At 44.9% G+C, this 18,047-nt stretch overlaps 1 protein-coding gene across 1 annotated transcript in view; it reads left to right on the top strand.

Annotated features, from left to right (window-relative positions):
- LOC128475320 (copine-5-like) overlaps window positions 1-17,731 on the top strand; it is an 84,072-nt gene extending 66,341 nt beyond the window's left edge. The window contains exons 18-21 of the mRNA XM_053457809.1: window positions 10,181-10,283; window positions 10,518-10,575; window positions 11,220-11,293; window positions 16,770-17,731. Of these exons, the coding sequence (XP_053313784.1) occupies window positions 10,181-10,283; window positions 10,518-10,575; window positions 11,220-11,293; window positions 16,770-16,952 (418 nt within the window). The 3' untranslated portion in view covers window positions 16,953-17,731. The remainder of the gene's footprint in view (window positions 1-10,180; window positions 10,284-10,517; window positions 10,576-11,219; window positions 11,294-16,769) is intronic.
- The last annotated feature ends 316 nt before the right edge of the window (window positions 17,732-18,047 follow it).

Raw genomic sequence — 18,047 nt, 5'->3', positions numbered from 1 at the left:
AGTCCAGTAATTCTAATTACCGTATTTGCTCGATTATAAGACGAGGTTTTTTTCAGAGCAAATGCTCTGAAAAATACCCCTCGTCTTCTAACCGGGGTCGTCTTCTAATCAGACCTCAAATAGAGGTCTGATTATGAGACTAAGATCCAGATTCCCTGCAGCGCTGCAGGGGACCTGGATCCTCCTGTCTCCCTCCCCCCCATACACACACTTACCGGTGCTTCCTGCTGTATTGCCGGGGCAGCGATCCGCGTAGACAACGTCCACTGCAGCTGGAAGGAGGTGTGGCTAGCAGCGGGGGTTGTCTGTGTCCGTCGCGCATACCTTCCCCGACTGTCAGAGATCAGAGTTCCCCGCACTCTGATCTCTGACAGCCGGGGAAGGTATACGCGACGGATGCAGACAAACCCCCGCTACCAACTCCACCTCCTTCCGGCTGCAGCGGAAGGAGACGTCAACCCGCTGCCCCGGCAATACAGCAGGAAATTGGAAGCACCGGTAAGTGTGTGTGTGTGTTAGTGTGTTAAATGGGGGCATAGGGCATTTCTGGAATGCCTTATACCCCTATATGCCACTCTGGCACTTAGGGGGTTAAAAAGCATAGTATGGGGCAGAGTGGCATATAGGGAGGTATAAGGCATTTCACCTCCCTATATGCCACTCTGCCCCATAATATGCCTTTTAACTCCCTAAATGCCAGAGTGGCATATAGGGGTATAAGGCATTTCTGGAGGCAGAGTGCTCTATACAATGCCTTTTAACTCCCTTAATGCCACTCTGCCTCCTGGAATGCCTTATACCTCCCTATATGCCACTCTGCCCCATAATATGCATTTTAACCTCCTAAATGCCAGAATGGGATATAGGGGTATAAGGCATTTCTGGAGGCAGAGTGGCACATAGGGGGTCAAAAGGCATACCATGGGGCACAGTGGCATATAGAGGGTTAAAAGGCATATCATGGGTCACAGTGCCATATTGGTGTGGCAAGCCTGGGGGCAGATGTGCGTAACTGGGGGACAGGTTGGAAAATACAAGGAAATAAAAAAAAATATATATATTTTTCTCAATCATAGCTTTTATTAAAAAAAAATAGTTTACATGAATTAACATTTACTGGTAAAAGTTTTTTTTTGCAGTCTGGGATACTTGATAGGTTCAGCAGTGAGCATTAGGTATGCAAATACATCCCTAACCACCCTCTTCATTTCTCTCACGACTTGCCTCTCCATTCTATTGTCATTACCTCTTCTCACTCCTGTACTTAGGATTTCATATGTGCTGTACTCCATCAGATCTTCTCCCTCCGAAAACCACTCTGAAAACCCACCTTTTTGACGTGAAGCATTCAAACTTTCTTCCTAACACTCAGCCAGGATCCTAATTAAGCCATCTGAATAACCAACAACCTCTACAGATCGTCCTGACTCCATCAACTCATGCCAGTCCAAGCACTTTCATACTGTTTTGCTTGCCCCTCGATGACTAGATTGTAAGCTTGCAGGAACAGGGCCCTCTTCTCCTTTTGTACCAGTTTGTTATTGTGTGTGATTTCAAATTATTCCACTGACTGTAACAACGCTACGGAATCTGCTTGCACTATAAAAAGTAAATGTAATGTAATGTTATGGTAATGGTTAGTCTGTCGGGATTATTCATACTTATTATACCGCAATCAAAATATTATCTGTACTACAGGGCAGTGCACCAGGGAGCACAGGTGGGTGCACCAGGGAGCGGAGGAGAGGGTCGCTCATGAAAACAGTTTCAGCTGTTCGGCACCTCTCTGTCTCGTCCACTCCCTCCCACCAGCCGCCTTGTGCTGCACTAATTGTGGAAGCGTGAGGCCTCTGTCTCGGTGTTGGTGCATCATGCTGAGCACTGGAATATGACTGCGGCAACGCAGCGAGAAAGAGGCTTTGGGCTCCCACCGCAGGGCTTCAGTGCGGTAAGTGAATTACACAGGAGGGAGGAAGTGGTAGATAGTGATAAGGGGGGAGAGGGGGTTGATAGTGAGAATAGGGGGGAGGGCAATCTGGGTGCCACAGCTGCCCTTGGGTGTGTGACCATGAATACTAATGTATCTGTTTGTTTTTTTAATTCTTTATTAACACCATAAAAATTTAATTTGTAGTAGTTTCTTCTAGCTGGTCCTTTTTATATACTTAAACTGGCCCTTAATAATGTATCATTGTTGGACACAATACAGCTACTTGGTGTAAAAGCTAGGAAAGCTCAAACCATTGGCCCAGCACACAAAATTACAAAGTGATATTAATATACTGATGTGAAATTGGGAGTTATGCTGTACCACCGTCAGTATCTGGTTCACGATATAGTGATGGAAGCTTGGATGTATTACCGTCATTGTTTGGCTCGGTATATAGTTGTCACGGGGTCAGGGAGAGAGGAAGGATCCTACTATGCAGATAAGCACTGTAGAGAAGTCCAGTATACAGTCCGTAATCAAAAGGGCAAAGGCAGGCAGCGAAGTCAAACGTGTCCGAGGTCGAGGCAGGCAGAATAGGAGCAAAACGGGTAAACAGATCCGAGGTCGTAGGCAGGTAGCGAGAATCGTGGTCAAAAACAGGCAAAGGTCGGTACACAAGGAATTCAAGATAATATAACGCAATCAGCACACCCAAAAAGTATTACACTTTGAACGGGTGAAGACAGGAGAGAAAAGTGGCGTTTAAATAGGAGAGTAATAGCAAACAGCTGTGTAGCGTACGCTACGTACGTTGCGTACGTCGCGTACGCTGCACAGGCTGAGTACGCTGCATAGATTGCGTACGCTGCGTAGACTGCGTACGCCGCGTAGATTGCGTACGCCGCGTACGCAGTGTACGCAGCGGTACGCCCGATGCGGACCTGCGCCGCGTCATACCCGCGTCCCCTTCGGTACGCGAGGGAGACGCACTGACGCGCCCACGGCAAGCAGACGCGGTCCCAGCAGAGGAAGAAGATGTGGGACCGCGACACCGCCGTGTGCGCACGGCGGGAACCGCAGCGACGGAGGAGTCGGGACCAGGCGAGGCAGCCCTGGCGTCAGAGGTAAGTACAGCGGCGCGCGTGACAGTACCCCCCCCTCCAGGAGCGCGTCCCGAGCGAGACGGAGCCGGACGAAGAGGGTGGAGCGCATGAAACCGAGCGACACGAAGGGGAGCATGAACGAAGCGAGCGGGCACCCACGTCCGTTCCTCAGGACCGTACCCCTTCCAAGCCACGAGATACTGAAGGCCGTTACGAACCCTACGTGAATCAAGGATTCTGTCGACGACGTATTCCTCATGACCATGGACGGCAAGCGGGGCTGGAGGCTTGAATGGAACGGTAAACTGATTGGATACATAGGGTTTCAGCAGGGAGACATGGAAGGACCGTGGAATCCGCATGGTAGGTGGCAAGGCAAGGGACACTGTCACGTCGTTGAGCTTGGCACGAACGCGGAAAGGACCAATAAAACGAGGCCCCAGGGTCCGGGAAGGTTGTCGCAAACGGATGTGTCGCGTAGATAACCAGACACGGTCGCCCACTTGATAGTCCGGAGGTGGAGTCCTCTTGGCATCAGCAAAGCGTTTATAGCGAAGTTGGGCTTTCAGGAGAACCTCCCGGAGTTTCTTCCAGTGAGCGTCCATGTCAGATACACGCTTGTCTACCGCGGGTACCATGGACGAGGAACGAGAAGACGGAGGAGGCAGTATGACAGGGTGATAGCCCAGGGCAGCAAAAAACGGGGTACATCCAATGGACTCATGCAGAGAGCCATTATAGGTCATCTCTGCGAGCGGCAGGAGAGACGACCAATTGTCCTGGCTATCGTTGCTGAACATTCGCAAGTATTGTTTGAGTGTTTGGTTAGTCTTTTCGGTTTGTCCATTGGTCTGCGGATGATAAGCAGTCGATAAGTGGAGTTGTATTCCGAGTCTCTGGCAGAGGTGTCTCCAATAGCGGGATATGAATTGTGTACCGCGATCGGACACCATGTGGAGCGGAAGACCGTGAAGACGGACGATGTGATTGATAAAAACATCGGCAAGTTGTGAAGAGGATGGCAGGCGTGGTAAGGCGACGAAATGAGCTTGCTTGGAAAAACGGTCGACGACCACCAAGACAGTCGTGTTACCCTGTGATTTGGGGAGATCCACGATAAAGTCCATCGACACGTGTGTCCAGGGAGCCGTGGGAACGGGAAGAGGATGCAGGAGACCTTGAGGTCGACTCCGAGAGGTCTTCTGGCATGCACAGGTGTGACAGGCGGCCAGATATGTTCGGACGTCTCTGGTGAGTGATGGCCACCAGAATGACCTGCGGATGCGGTATTCTGTCTTCCGGAACCCAGAATGACCAGCGAGGAAGTATTTATGTCCCCAGTGAAGAACATCCGTACGAAGACCGGGAGGAACGTAGAGGCGTCCCGGAGGAGGACGTTCAGAAGGCGGGATGGCCCTTTGGGACATACGGATCCTGCTCATCGTGCGTATGGACAGACTGGCAACAAGACGTGTGGATGGAATGATCGGTTCGTTGATGTGCTGATCCCTGTGGTTATCGTGTTGTCTAGAGAGGGCATCAGCTTTGATGTTTTTAGAGCCTGGTCTGTAGGTGATATAGTAATTGAACCGGTTGAAAAATAGCGACCACCGTGCTTGTCGAGGGCTTAATCTCTTGGCGTTCTCGATATACAGCAGGTTCTTGTGGTCTGTTAGGATGATCACGGGTTGTTCTGTACCCTCTAGAAGATGGCGCCACTCCTCAAGTGCCATTTTGATGGCTAGGAGTTCACGGTTACCGACGTCGTAATTCCGTTCGGCTGCGGAGAAACCCTTAGAAAAGAAGGCACATGGATGATATTTTGTGGTTTGATCATAGCGTTGCGATAGGACAGCCCCTGCTCCGGTTTCGGATGCATCTACTTCCAGGAGAAACTGTTTGGTAGGATCCGGCCGACGTAACAGGGGAGCTGAGACAAAAGCTTGTTTTAGCCGTTCGAACGCCTGTCGGGCGTGTGTGGACCACTGAGACGGATCGGCTCCTTTTTTCGTCAAGGCGGTAATAGGGGCTGCTATGGTAGCGTAGTTTCTGATGAATCGCCTGTAATAATTAGCAAAGCCCAGGAACCTTTGGACGGCTTTGAGTGTTCTAGGGAGGGGCCAGGCTGTGATGGCCTCGAGTTTGGCAGGATCCATGTGAAGTCCTTCGGAGGAGACGATATAGCCAAGGAAGGGTAGACGTGTCTTCTCGAATAAGCATTTTTCAGCCTTGGCATACAACCCGTTCTCCCTTAGCCTTTGTAGAACAGCTCGTAGGTGGTGTCGATGTTTTTCGAGTGTTGGAGAATAAACGAGAATATCGTCCAAATACACGATGACATGAGATAAGAGCATGTCCCTGAAGACGTCATTTATGAAGGACTGAAATACTGCAGGGGCGTTGCATAACCCGAAGGGCATGACTTTATATTCATAGTGCCCGAAGCGGGTGTTGAAGGCCGTTTTCCATTCATGCCCGGACTTGATACGGATCAGATTGTAAGCACCCCTGAGGTCTAGCTTTGTGAAGTATTTGGCTCCTTTCAGGAGGTCGTAAATCTCTGTGATGAGAGGAAGGGGGTACCGGTTCTTTATGGTGATACGGTTTAACCCCCTATAATCGATGCATGGCCGTAGGGAACCCTCTTTCTTGGCCACGAAGAAAAATCCAGCTCCAGCAGGAGAAGAGGATGGACGGATGAAGCCTTTGTCCAGGCTTTCTTGGATATAACGTTCCAGAGCTTTGTTCTCCGGTTCGGAGAGGGGATAAGTACGTCCCCGTGGCGGTTCGGTTCCAGGCAACAGATCGATAGCACAATCGTAGGAACGGTGTGGTGGTAGCCTCTCCGCATCTTTTTTGGAGAATACATCCAGATAATCCCAGTAGTGTCTAGGTACTATGGTTTTGGGATCTGTGGGTGTGATCTCGAGGACGAGATTGAGTCGTCGACAAGGCATGACACAGGACTCTTGACAGTAATTGCTCCACGCTAGTATGTCTCCTTTTACCCAATCGATGTGTGGGTTGTGCTGTCGCAGCCAGGGATGTCCCAAGATTAGAGGGGCATGAGGAGACTTGATTATCTCAAACGTGAGCTGTTCCTGGTGGGTTACCCCTACCAGTAGGGTCAGAGGTACGGTTTCCTGTGTCACGAGTCCTGATCCCAGAAGTGAGCCATCAACGGAAGCGACCAGTGAGGGAGCTGTCTTGGTATGAAGCGGTATGTGCTGCTCCTTCGCCCACTGGTGATCCATGAATATGCCCGCAGCCCCGGAATCTATGAATGCGCGGGTGGCTACAACGTGTTCCTCCCAACGGATGGAGACGGGCACCGTCAGGCGTGTAGTGGGAGGAGAAGAAAAAGGACGTGTGCTTAGGTTGCCTTTTACTGGTCTGCTGGGACAGGAGGCTAACAGGTGATCAGCTCGGCCGCAGTATAGACAGAGCCCCTGTGTCCGTCTGTTTTTCTTTTCGGCCTCAGTGAGGTGGCGCACTGTCCCTATTTCCATGGGTTCGTCGACCGCGAAGGAGGAAGATGTGGCAGCCGAAGGTCTTGTGTAGCCGGAGGCGAGCGGTACTGGTCTTTTCCCACGGGAGTGTTCGTTCGCCCTTTCTTGGATACGTTTATCCACTCTGAGACAAAGGGCTATGAGATCCTCAAGATCCGCAGGGGTATCATGGAAGACGAGGGCGTCTTTGATCTTCTCATTGAGGCCTCGTCGGAAGGCTGCTTTGAGAGCGCCCTCTTCCCAGTTGGTTTCATGGGCCAGGGTGCGGAATTCCACCGTATACTGAGCCAAGGTTTTGCGGCCTTGTTGGATGTCAAGCAGTGAAGACTCCGCTGTTTCTTTACGACCTGGCGCATCGAAAACAGTCCGTACGGCTTCCATGAAAGCGGGGCAGTCCTCGAGGAGATAGGAATCCTGCTCCACGAGGGGAGAAGCCCACAGTAAGGCATCACCTTTGAGCAGCGAAATGATGAACGAGACCCTCTTGGAGGATGTCTGGAACGCCTGGGGGTGATTTCGGAAGTGGAGCATGCATTGATTAAGGAAGCCACGGCATTCCTTCGGATCTCCAGAATATTTGTCTGGCAGAGGGAGCCTGGCAACAGCACCTGTGTCCTCGTGATGAGCGTCTCTGTGATGGGGTGTTCCTACGGTTGGGAGAGACGTCAAAGAACGCAACAAGTCCGTCATGGCATCCACCTTCTGTTCAAGGGACTGTAGCTGGGTGGCTTGCGCCGCCAGACGCTGGTCCTGTAGGTCTTGGCGGGCTTGCAACCGCGCCATATCCGCGGGATCCATGTTAAGACCCGTTCAAAACTGTCACGGGGTCAGGGAGAGAGGAAGGATCCTACTATGCAGATAAGCACTGTAGAGAAGTCCAGTATACAGTCCGTAATCAAAAGGGCAAAGGCAGGCAGCGAAGTCAAACGTGTCCGAGGTCGAGGCAGGCAGAATAGGAGCAAAACGGGTAAACAGATCCGAGGTCGTAGGCAGGTAGCGAGAATCGTGGTCAAAAACAGGCAAAGGTCGGTACACAAGGAATTCAAGATAATATAACGCAATCAGCACACCCAAAAAGTATTACACTTTGAACGGGTGAAGACAGGAGAGAAAAGTGGCGTTTAAATAGGAGAGTAATAGCAAACAGCTGTGTAGCGTACGCTACGTACGTTGCGTACGTCGCGTACGCTGCACAGGCTGAGTACGCTGCATAGATTGCGTACGCTGCGTAGACTGCGTACGCCGCGTAGATTGCGTACGCCGCGTACGCAGTGTACGCAGCGGTACGCCCGATGCGGACCTGCGCCGCGTCATACCCGCGTCCCCTTCGGTACGCGAGGGAGACGCACTGACGCGCCCACGGCAAGCAGACGCGGTCCCAGCAGAGGAAGAAGATGTGGGACCGCGACACCGCCGTGTGCGCACGGCGGGAACCGCAGCGACGGAGGAGTCGGGACCAGGCGAGGCAGCCCTGGCGTCAGAGGTAAGTACAGCGGCGCGCGTGACAATAGTGATGGGAGAAATGCCGTACCAGTGTCTGTGTCTATCTTGCTATAATGATAAGAGATACACTGTATTCCCCTCACCGTCTGGATCACTATATAAAATTGGAGTTATGCTGTTTTGGTTGTGGTGATGAAAGTTGTACTGTACCACTGTCAGGATCAGTATATATTGATCAGAGGTTGCCACCCTCAAAATGAGAATAAATCACTGGAATGTTCTACTATTATTTGTTTTAACGTTTTGCAGTTCTAATATCATGAATTTTCTTGTTATTTATTCATCTACTTTTCTCAAAATAACCTCTGTATAGATATAGTAGGGGCATAATTTTCCGTTCTTGCCTCAGACGCAAAAAGAGCTAGCTTTACCCCTCTTACCCAGCTACTTCTTTAAAGTCAGAGTGAAGGATGTCACTGACACATTTAGTGTAATCCTGTTTTGGGGGTAAAGGTATCACTGACGACCTGTTTGTGCCCAAAATGGCACTGACAAGCTGTTTGGGGTCCAAGCTGGCACTGTGGGAAGTGAGTGACATGTTAGATGATGAAGTCAGGGGCCAAAAGAGGTTGAGAAGAAAATGGGTGTGGTTAGAGGGCTTATGTTTGTTAAAGGGAGGAGTTAGCAATATTGCCACACCCACCTGGGGGCAGCAAAAAAAAATTTGCACCCAGACGTCAGTGACCCTAGGCTCGGCCCTGGCAAACTACAAAGTTGAGTACACCAAAAAAATAGATCACTGCATCACACACCTTCCCCTTAAAAGGAAGCTTGTTCTTCCTAACAATCACTTCTGTCTGCACGATGACCTGCATTTTGGGTTTTCCTTGCTGACCAATGCCTGATAGAGGCAGAGGTTGCAGAGGTAGATACTATCCAGTTATTCTAGCATAAAGTTTATCTTTATAGTATTGATCAAGGTCAGAGGACGATGACTGGTTACCAATATGAATTCCCTTCCCAGCAAATGGTATTGCAACACCTCCAATGCCCATTTAATTGCTAACCTTTCTCTCTGATTTAAGTACACATTATACATAGCTCTGCCTGGAGCAGAAACTCACTTGGGGGCTGACCTTTATAATGTGTATTGACGTGAAGGAGCTAAAATACAACTCTCCAACAAAGCCTTTTGTTAACCCTACCTTTGGTGACAAAATCATTGGGAGGTTTTATGAGTTTCATAATTCTGAATAAGGTTTTTGCGTACAAAAATTCCTTGACCATCTAACCGCTTACATGAGCAAATGACACAGTTTAAGCCATTTGTGACATATGGGTACAATGCCTGTTTCCCAAAGTATGACAGCGTGAGACATGATCGCATTTCATAAATCCTTCAAGAAATTGTTTACGTATTTAATTATGACATATACAACTTCATCAATACTGCACAATTAAACTTCAAAACATGTCAACAACACAGCACAATTAATGAATATAACATTTAAATTCCATAATGCGTGCAGCAGTACAATCTGCTATTGTCTGTGTTATGTAGTATGTATACATGGCATTGTGAAAATGTTTGTCCAAAGTATTTAGACTAAAGGTTCATAAATATATGAGCTGTCCTGTCCTGTTTGACACAACATTCTGTAATTACCATTAAACAAACTGTTTAGAAGTTTAGAAGGAACAACTAAAATAGTAATGAAATACCGCAGTCAACGTTAAACTTTTCATTTCAGAAAAAATACCCGAATAAATTTGCTCAGTATCTTATTGACCTGAATAAAATACCTTCCTTCCTGTGTTTATCGACCAAAATAACTACAGCTACAATGTCAAAAACATCTTCAATTCTCATATTATCAGCCCCTTGGTTGTATGACCTACTTTCAGGCTTCGTGCAGCACATTGATTTTCATTAGCACACAGTTTTTTATTAAACGTCTGTGCCTGTAAACCTCAGAAATGATTGTATGAAACACCGCAATGATAATTTTTAAGTATATAGGTGATTGTGTGATGCACATAAGTCAGCTATTACCGTATTCAGCGAAGCCACGTGACCTGCAGGCATGAAGTTTGCGGAGTATTTCAATACTAGTAGAGAAAATCCTCTGCTTTTAAGTGCTGCTGTGTTTCTGTCCACAGTACTTAATAATGTGTATTACCTCTATTATCTCCAGGTTTGCTGCTGCTGTCCAGGATGGGTCTCAGTATTTTGTCCTCCTGATTATCACAGATGGTGTCATCTCTGACATGTCACAAACAAAAGAGGCCATTGTTAATGTGAGTACAAAAATGACACTGGTAAAAAAAAAGTGTAATATTCATGTAAGGGCAATCCACAAAGAGTGGCATTCTGCCATTGCTGCAAGATTTAGAATTGGGTGCAGAGGGCTACTTCCATGTCAAATCTTGGTTGGGTTCCTGACAATTATGTGGTCAGATAAAAAAAAAACGTGGAATCCGATGTTGATCTCTTGTTTTAACTCTTACGCTTTCTTTTTTTTTGTCACGCAGGCAGCTAAACTACCGATGTCTATAATAATTGTTGGTGTAGGCCAAGCAGAGTTTGATGGTAAGGTGCTTACTAGTTAGTTGACATGAGCCGAGGTTTTTACACTCTGTTCGAACTCCTCACTTTAATAATATTGCAGATATCACAGAAATACAGAATGATTGAACTTAAGGGACACCAGGGACCAGATTAATTGGAAGGCTTTAGATGTTTAGCAGGAGAGATGATTAAAAACCACATATTTAATGCCTGCTGGCTGGGGCAGCAACCCACACATGAGATAAAATGATTAGGAATGTAGAATATGTATTAAAATCAGTGAATTACTTGCACAGTACTTGTGAGGTTCTGTTGGATCTTTCCTATTCAAAAAATCAATCCTACTTAAAAAAAACTTGCCTCACAACTTCCATAATTCCAAATTAATTCATTAAAAAAGAATGCCTTTTTGACATTTTCCAACAAAGCTTTTTTTAAATACAGTATTATATTATATAGTAATACAGAAAATCATTCAGACTTCTCTGTTTAATTGTCTTTCCTTCAGGATCACACATAAACACAAGTAGATAAGTTATGCAACCTGGAGTCTCAGTCCCCATCAGTGGCATGGCTGCAAAGTATATATAATGAAGCCAAGATCGATCTATGGGATGGCATGGCTGTAACAGCTACTGGTTCTCATTGTTTTCATTCTTTTGTAGCCATGGTGGAATTAGATGGTGATGATATCAGAATCTCATCACGAGGAAAACTTGCAGAAAGAGATATTGTACAGGTATGTAGTTACAACTCTGTATAAATTATTGTGTGTTCTGCAGATGACTGATTGCTGTTTAGGGGTTATTAAGGGAAAAAAGGCCAAATCAAAAATGTAATCTGTTATGTGACAGGAACCAGGGCTGCAATTGTTAAACCCTGGTCGTTATTGCTGGCTATCCCTCTTCAGTGGTTGCAGGGAAGCTCTGCTGCTGCCTGCTGCTGCTGCTGCGTAGAAGTAATATAGCTCTTTGTGAGTATTTGTATTGCGGTGCTAAAGGTCACTCACAAGATATGGTGGCACATTGATAGAAAATGTGCAAAAACACTTAGTTCAAGTTTCAAGGAATATGTGCAAAGACGCTTCAAGTGTTCCACTGTAAATATTGCACCTCTACCACACTTATCCTTGTATCTCCAATTCGCAAATAAAAACTCTTTCAACGTGTTTTGCCGTTAAAATGTTCTGCAAAATCAGTGATTTTCATAGTGAGGAGGAGTAGTGTATCTGAAGACAGGGCTCAACAAAACCCTGGGCACCAGGTCACAGTGGTGACTAGAGACCACTTCCTGGTTTATAGGGACAAGGGGCTAAAAACTGGCCAGGGCTACCATTGTTGTGAATCTGGCACCCTGTGCTTTGCTGCGGGGGAGGGGGGGCATGGTAAAAGTGGGTGCTGTGAGGCACCTAGCGGGGTCACGTCATGCACGTTATGTGACCCTGCTGGCCATCTCACGGCCACGGGAGGTGGTGAAGAGGGTGCCGTGATTCACAATTATACCCCTGGCCAGTTTTTAACTCTTTATCCCGCAAAATCCTGAGTCTGTAGTCCTGTGCCTAGGGTTTATCAAGCACTGTCTTATGCATATTCCTAGGAATCTTCTTGGCCTTGCTCTTTATTTCTATCCCTTCTGGAAGGCTTTTGTGGGACAGACCTTGTGCTCCTTTACTTTTGGGCAGGTTAGGAGATTTGTGATCTCCGCAACTGGCCCTGCTCCTAAGTGAGGCCCCCCCCCCTGGTTAGGGCAACCCAGATGGCTGTCTGGACCATTTGGCACTAATACCAGTTCTTGTGGTGCCTAAGTACAGAGCACCCTTCGCACCCACCTTAGCATGGTCCTGCCCTATACCCGCAACTACCGATTTCCTGGGATATGTATTATATTAAGCACTGTATAAATTGTTGGCGCTATATACATAAAAGATAATAATAATAATAATAATAATAATAATATATCCCGGGGCACTGAAAATACTGGGACAAGCTCCCAAATCCCAGGACTGTACCGAGAAAAATGGGACAGTTGGCAACTTGGTGACACTTCCCGAGCAGGATGCTGACATGTAGGTTAGACATGCCGGTACCTAACTAAATTACATATGGGTTAGGGCCATTTAACAACGTTGGTAGGTAGCTTCATAATGTTGATGGAGGTGACACAAGTTGATGTTGGTGTGAGAGCATTCTAAGATGCAGATGAAGCCAACAGACCATTCAAGAAAGTTAGTCGGTATTCAAACCATGTAATCTCCATCCAATGGCCCTTTTCTAAAGTCACCATGTGTTAAAGCTGCCATAATCTAACTTTTTAACAATTCCTGAGAAAGTTGACATCCATTAAAAACTATTGTACCATTTGCATATTCATAAGGGTATTGCATGTTTATCTTTTTGCAAGCAGTGTGTGCAGGGAATGCTGTGTCTAGGATTAGGCATCAGCTTTCTGACTGGATTCCAGCAGTGTTATTTAGCAGCCAGCTTTACCCATGTGCTTGTCAGTCCTGTGATGACAGAAGCAAAAAAAAATATTATCTTGGTTATGTTTGAATAATGCGGAAGGACCTTTTTGTAGTGGGATTCATCAGTTCTTTGCCATAATTATATAATCAGCTCCTTGTGCTTGGGTTGAAAAATGTTTATAAGAGAAATAAGTAACTGCATCATTATGGGGCATTAGGCTATCAGTTTACATGAACAAACTGCATATTTTATTTATTTAATTTTATAAAAATAATGTTGAAATGTAGTAACCTCCTATATCTACCAATTGGCATTAAAAGCTGAGCAATTAAATATAACTTGGAGAAATTAAACAAATCATCCTAGCGAATTATGTACTCGCACAAGCAGCAGCTTTGTCGGTGGCAAAATTATCCATTAGAGCACTTAGGCTCCCACAGCTCATGACTTTAGATTTAGGATTAGGATTTAGGTTCATTGCTCATGCAGGGTTATCAATAAAAGGTGATTCTCTCCACCTAATGTATCGGTTTGTCTTAGTCTGCCCATTCTCGTCTTGTCGTACCCCTTGAATATATGCATTGTATTAAGCGCTGTGTAAATTGTCGGCACTATATAAATAAAAGATAATAATAATTATAATAATTGTGGCACAATGTTTGGTAAGCGGACTTTTAACTGAATTGGATGATTCGAGCGATTGCTATGGTGCAACGCTTTCCAAACTTTATACCACAATCACTTTTTTTTTTTTTAAATTCATTTTTTTAGTTGCTATTTCAGTCAAGAACCAACTCTCTAAAAAAAACTCTCCAGATATAACAAACAGATGTGACAATGTGGAAACCTTAGGAACCACCTATTAATTAACAACGAACTCAGTAAGAGGAGGAGACACAAGGAGCTTCACTTTGAGACCAATTGCTGGAGCAGCCCTTGAGATAAGATTCCAGAAAACAAGTCCAGTCAAAAATTTCCTAGGGTTGCCCATTAGGTTATGGGTCATATTTATCATCAATACTTTCTCCAAGGAGGAAGGATAGAGACTATACAATTTCCTTGCTATAGCTAGCTTGGTAGCCAAGAAGAATTGCCTTAAGTAAGAAAAGGAATGGAGACCTACTAGTTAAGGCTGCTGAGGCCTATAAGCACGCAAAGTGTTTTGCACTAACGTGGTTATTCTTGCCCAGACTAACTGACTCTTAGGAATCAACCAACATATATGCAGTAAGTCACATTTTTGTCTACAACCCCTTAAGCATTGACTTGAAGGCACCATAAAGATCACAGGCAATCTTTTTTGCAACTCAGTCCCTTTCATGTCACCCTTTTCATTTGTTCCTCTGCCTTATGCAACTGGTCAGAAGAGAGGATGGTACAGTGTAGGACACTCTGTCCTCACAAGAGAAAGCCCAATTGCTCTCAGAATAGTTCTTCACCCTCCAACTGATTGACCATTTTGGGTTCAAGCGGCCATATAACTTTCTGATGATCCTCCAAGACCAGGGACAAACTTGCCTCAGCGATTTCCTTGTCAAACAAGCTACAAACGGTGTTCCCTGTCAGAGACAATATATGTTGACAGGCCATGCAGACATTTTAGTTATGTGATTATCAATATGCCACTCTATTCTGCTATAACATTGGAAATGCAAACATCCATCCATCTTAGAGACATCAGCTATGGTTTGGAGCATGTAAGTATGTGGTGGGATTTCCGAGCTGAAATAGAGGATGGAGATGAGCATGCTGCATGTATGCTGTGTAACATCACAAGTGAATTTGTGATATGTATTTCATAATATACACAATGTGTATGGGTCAGCAGAAACTTAGATGCAGGAGTAATGCGAGTTTAGCTTCGGAGGAAAAGTGAAATTCTGGTGCATGGAGATGAGTAAATTGTTTTAAAATCAGTTCTAGTTAACCCCAAAAATTTTCTCTATTTTCTACTTCTTGCCTGGTGTTTTCAATTAGCCTCAAGTAGCTCCTGCATGGTGGCTACGAAACTGCTTATCCAAGGTCCTAGGTCCAAAAGGCTTGTGCACCACGAGCATGGCCATACCTAAAACGACCAGGGCAACAACAGCCATAAACACGCCACAGCCAATGTATGCAACTCTTCAAACCGCCATTGCTCTTTCAATTCCTGACTGCACCACCATTGCCCAAATGGCCAGACAAAATCTGAGAGAGTCCTGACATATCAGCCTCCAGATTCCTATGCCGGACTACAATACCCTCCTGAAAGACCAAGACCTCTGACTTAGTTATTCGGCCCCTAACCACAATCAATCCATCTTTGATTGTGATTATGCCATGCATAAATGGGAACCTGGCATAAGTCATTCAAGGTGTACTACCAATGAAAAAGCAGATATATCCCAGTACCTCACTGTTAACTTAGCATCAATTAGTGGTGTGTTTTCGAGTAAGTGTTAAAAATAAATCAACACTACCAATACCTGGAGAACCCACGTGAATACCTGAAAAACATCAAATTTCCCTATGAAACTGATTCCATCGCTAAACCCATTCCAGCTAACCGAAAACCACTCAGGATGAAAGTAAAGATACCACCCAATAAACACATGAGTTTATCACACGGCCTAAACCTAAAATAACAAAAACAGCCAAATTTCACCAATTGAGACAAATAACACCACATTGCTACCACCAATATTCGTACAACAACTGTTCACGCACATAGATAACAAACCTTGCTGATCCCATCTTCCTATCCCCCAAATGGCAATATCCCCGGGACCCCTCAGTAGCTGCACCTATTAGAAAAAAATTGTATGGAATATCTTGGCAATGCTGTCCCATCCTTGTGAATGAGTAATGATTTACACACTGAAGGGTACACCCTCAAGTACTCAACAAGACTAAACCTTTTGCAGACTTCTCTAGTGGGTAGTTCTCGCAATAGGACCTGGAATCCCTTTCCCTTCAAATGCGTCTTGAATTTCCATTTCCTGATTAACAAACGATCCTCCCCAACCTGCACATTATTCATCAAAACCCCTTGGTGCTTTGGGGGTCGAACGACCCTTTCACAGGGGTCGCCTAAGACCATCGGAAAACACATATTTCACAATATATAATTACATAATTTTATGGTTGGGGGTCACCACAACATGAGGAACTGTATTAAAGGGTTGCGGCATTAGGAAGGTTGAGAACCACTGATCTAGAGCATATGTAGTTTAATTTGCCTATATCTGTGGGAAGTTTCTCAACAACATTTCCAGCACCAAACAAACACTTAATTTGTATGTATGACTAAATGTTTGGATAGAGCATAGAAGTACATGCATTTCTGTGTTAGCTTGGACTACATGTGTGTGGTTAAAACATTTGATCCCTTTTATAAACTGTCCAATCACTTTTAGTTCAGTTATGTATATGGATTCCTTGTGGACATGGAAACTCATGCACTCTATTGAGTGAATTTGAATTTATGCAAATTGGAATTACACACAGCTACTGCTCACCATTATATAACAAATATGTTCATTAACATGATATAGGTACTCAGCATTTTTGTACTATGCACTGTAATCAGCACCAAGATACTCAGCTTGATTACATTGAACAGTGTTCATTAAGAGTGTTTGGATAAACTGAAACATTTTGGATGCTTAAACTCAGAACATTATAAATATACAGAGTAGATACTCATCACCATTGTACAGTATGCTTTATCTGCCAATAGACACTGATCAGTAACCAGTGTCCTCTTTCTTGCAGTTTGTGCCCTTCCGGGATTATGTTGACCGTACAGGGAATCATGTACTTAGCATGGCACGCCTTGCAAAAGATGTCCTTGCTGAAATCCCAGATCAGCTGATTTCTTACATGAAGAGTCGAGGTATCAAACCCAGTTCTGCCCCTCCTCCATACACTCCACCAGGACTTCAGTCTCAAATCTGATGGTGTGGGTAACTGAAGGAATCAACACATCATGTTGTACAACACTGAGCAGAAGCTGTGCCATTACGCTGACTGGGACCCTGGGAAGAATTCCACATGTTCTGGCTGCCAATTGGCTACCTCGGCGTTACCTTGCCTACATTTTGTCCCTCTTTCTTATCCAGTTGATGGTGGGATACAGGGATAGAATGAATTGTCTTGTAGGCTTGAGGACAGAGAACTTCAAATATTAAACGGGTTAAGAACTGGTGGATGACCTAATATCTTCCCTATTGTCATTACACAATGTTAGATTGTAATTAACAATATATTTTATTTGTAACTAATGAATTTTTTGCTCTAGGTAAGGTTATGATTTATTTAGGCAGTTCTAACTTTTTAAAAGGATTTAATATACTATATGTGGGCAAAAATTCCATTATACTGTGGATGGTGTGACAGAAATTCAATATGGTCTTTGTTTTCAATCCATCCTACTTATCCATGAGATGATGTTATCAATTCATTAGCATATAACAATTCATAAACTTACAATGCAAGACTGGTCTTCCTAGTGGTTAGCATGACACTGTGCTGTGATTATGGGCCCCATGCATGCTGGTGCCACATCATGTGACCCACCATATTTGTTCTTTCTTATTTATTAAGGGTTGGTGGAAGACGATAGCCAAGATTTTTTACACAGTGATATTATGTTGATTTTATAAATGCAAGTGAAGAAACAGTTATTTTTTAATGGGAGAAAACAGAAGACATAACCTGTTTTCCTACAGTATTTAATGAATACTACTCAATGTTTAGCTACAATGCTTCCTGTAATCTCTTCAAACACAAGAATATAGTCACTCACTTTCAGGGAAATGTAAACATTTCAAGTTTAATATGTAACACTAAATAATTCTCAGTTCCTTGGGCCCCAGCACTAATGAAAAATAGAGCAAGCTGTAGACCAATGACCCCAGTATCACCAGAATCGTTTTATGAAATATACATCATCAAAATCATACTCTGCAGTACACGTAATTAACTCGGTCTTCAAAGCAAGTTAGAAAACATGAGAGCAGCGTATTGCTTATCTTTGTAGATCCTTACTTC

This window comes from Spea bombifrons, chromosome 2 (assembly GCF_027358695.1).
Source record: "Spea bombifrons isolate aSpeBom1 chromosome 2, aSpeBom1.2.pri, whole genome shotgun sequence".
Taxonomy (NCBI): Eukaryota; Metazoa; Chordata; class Amphibia; order Anura; family Pelobatidae; genus Spea; species Spea bombifrons.
Note: the sequence above shows the minus strand (reverse complement) of the source record. Positions and strands in the feature narration are given on the sequence as shown.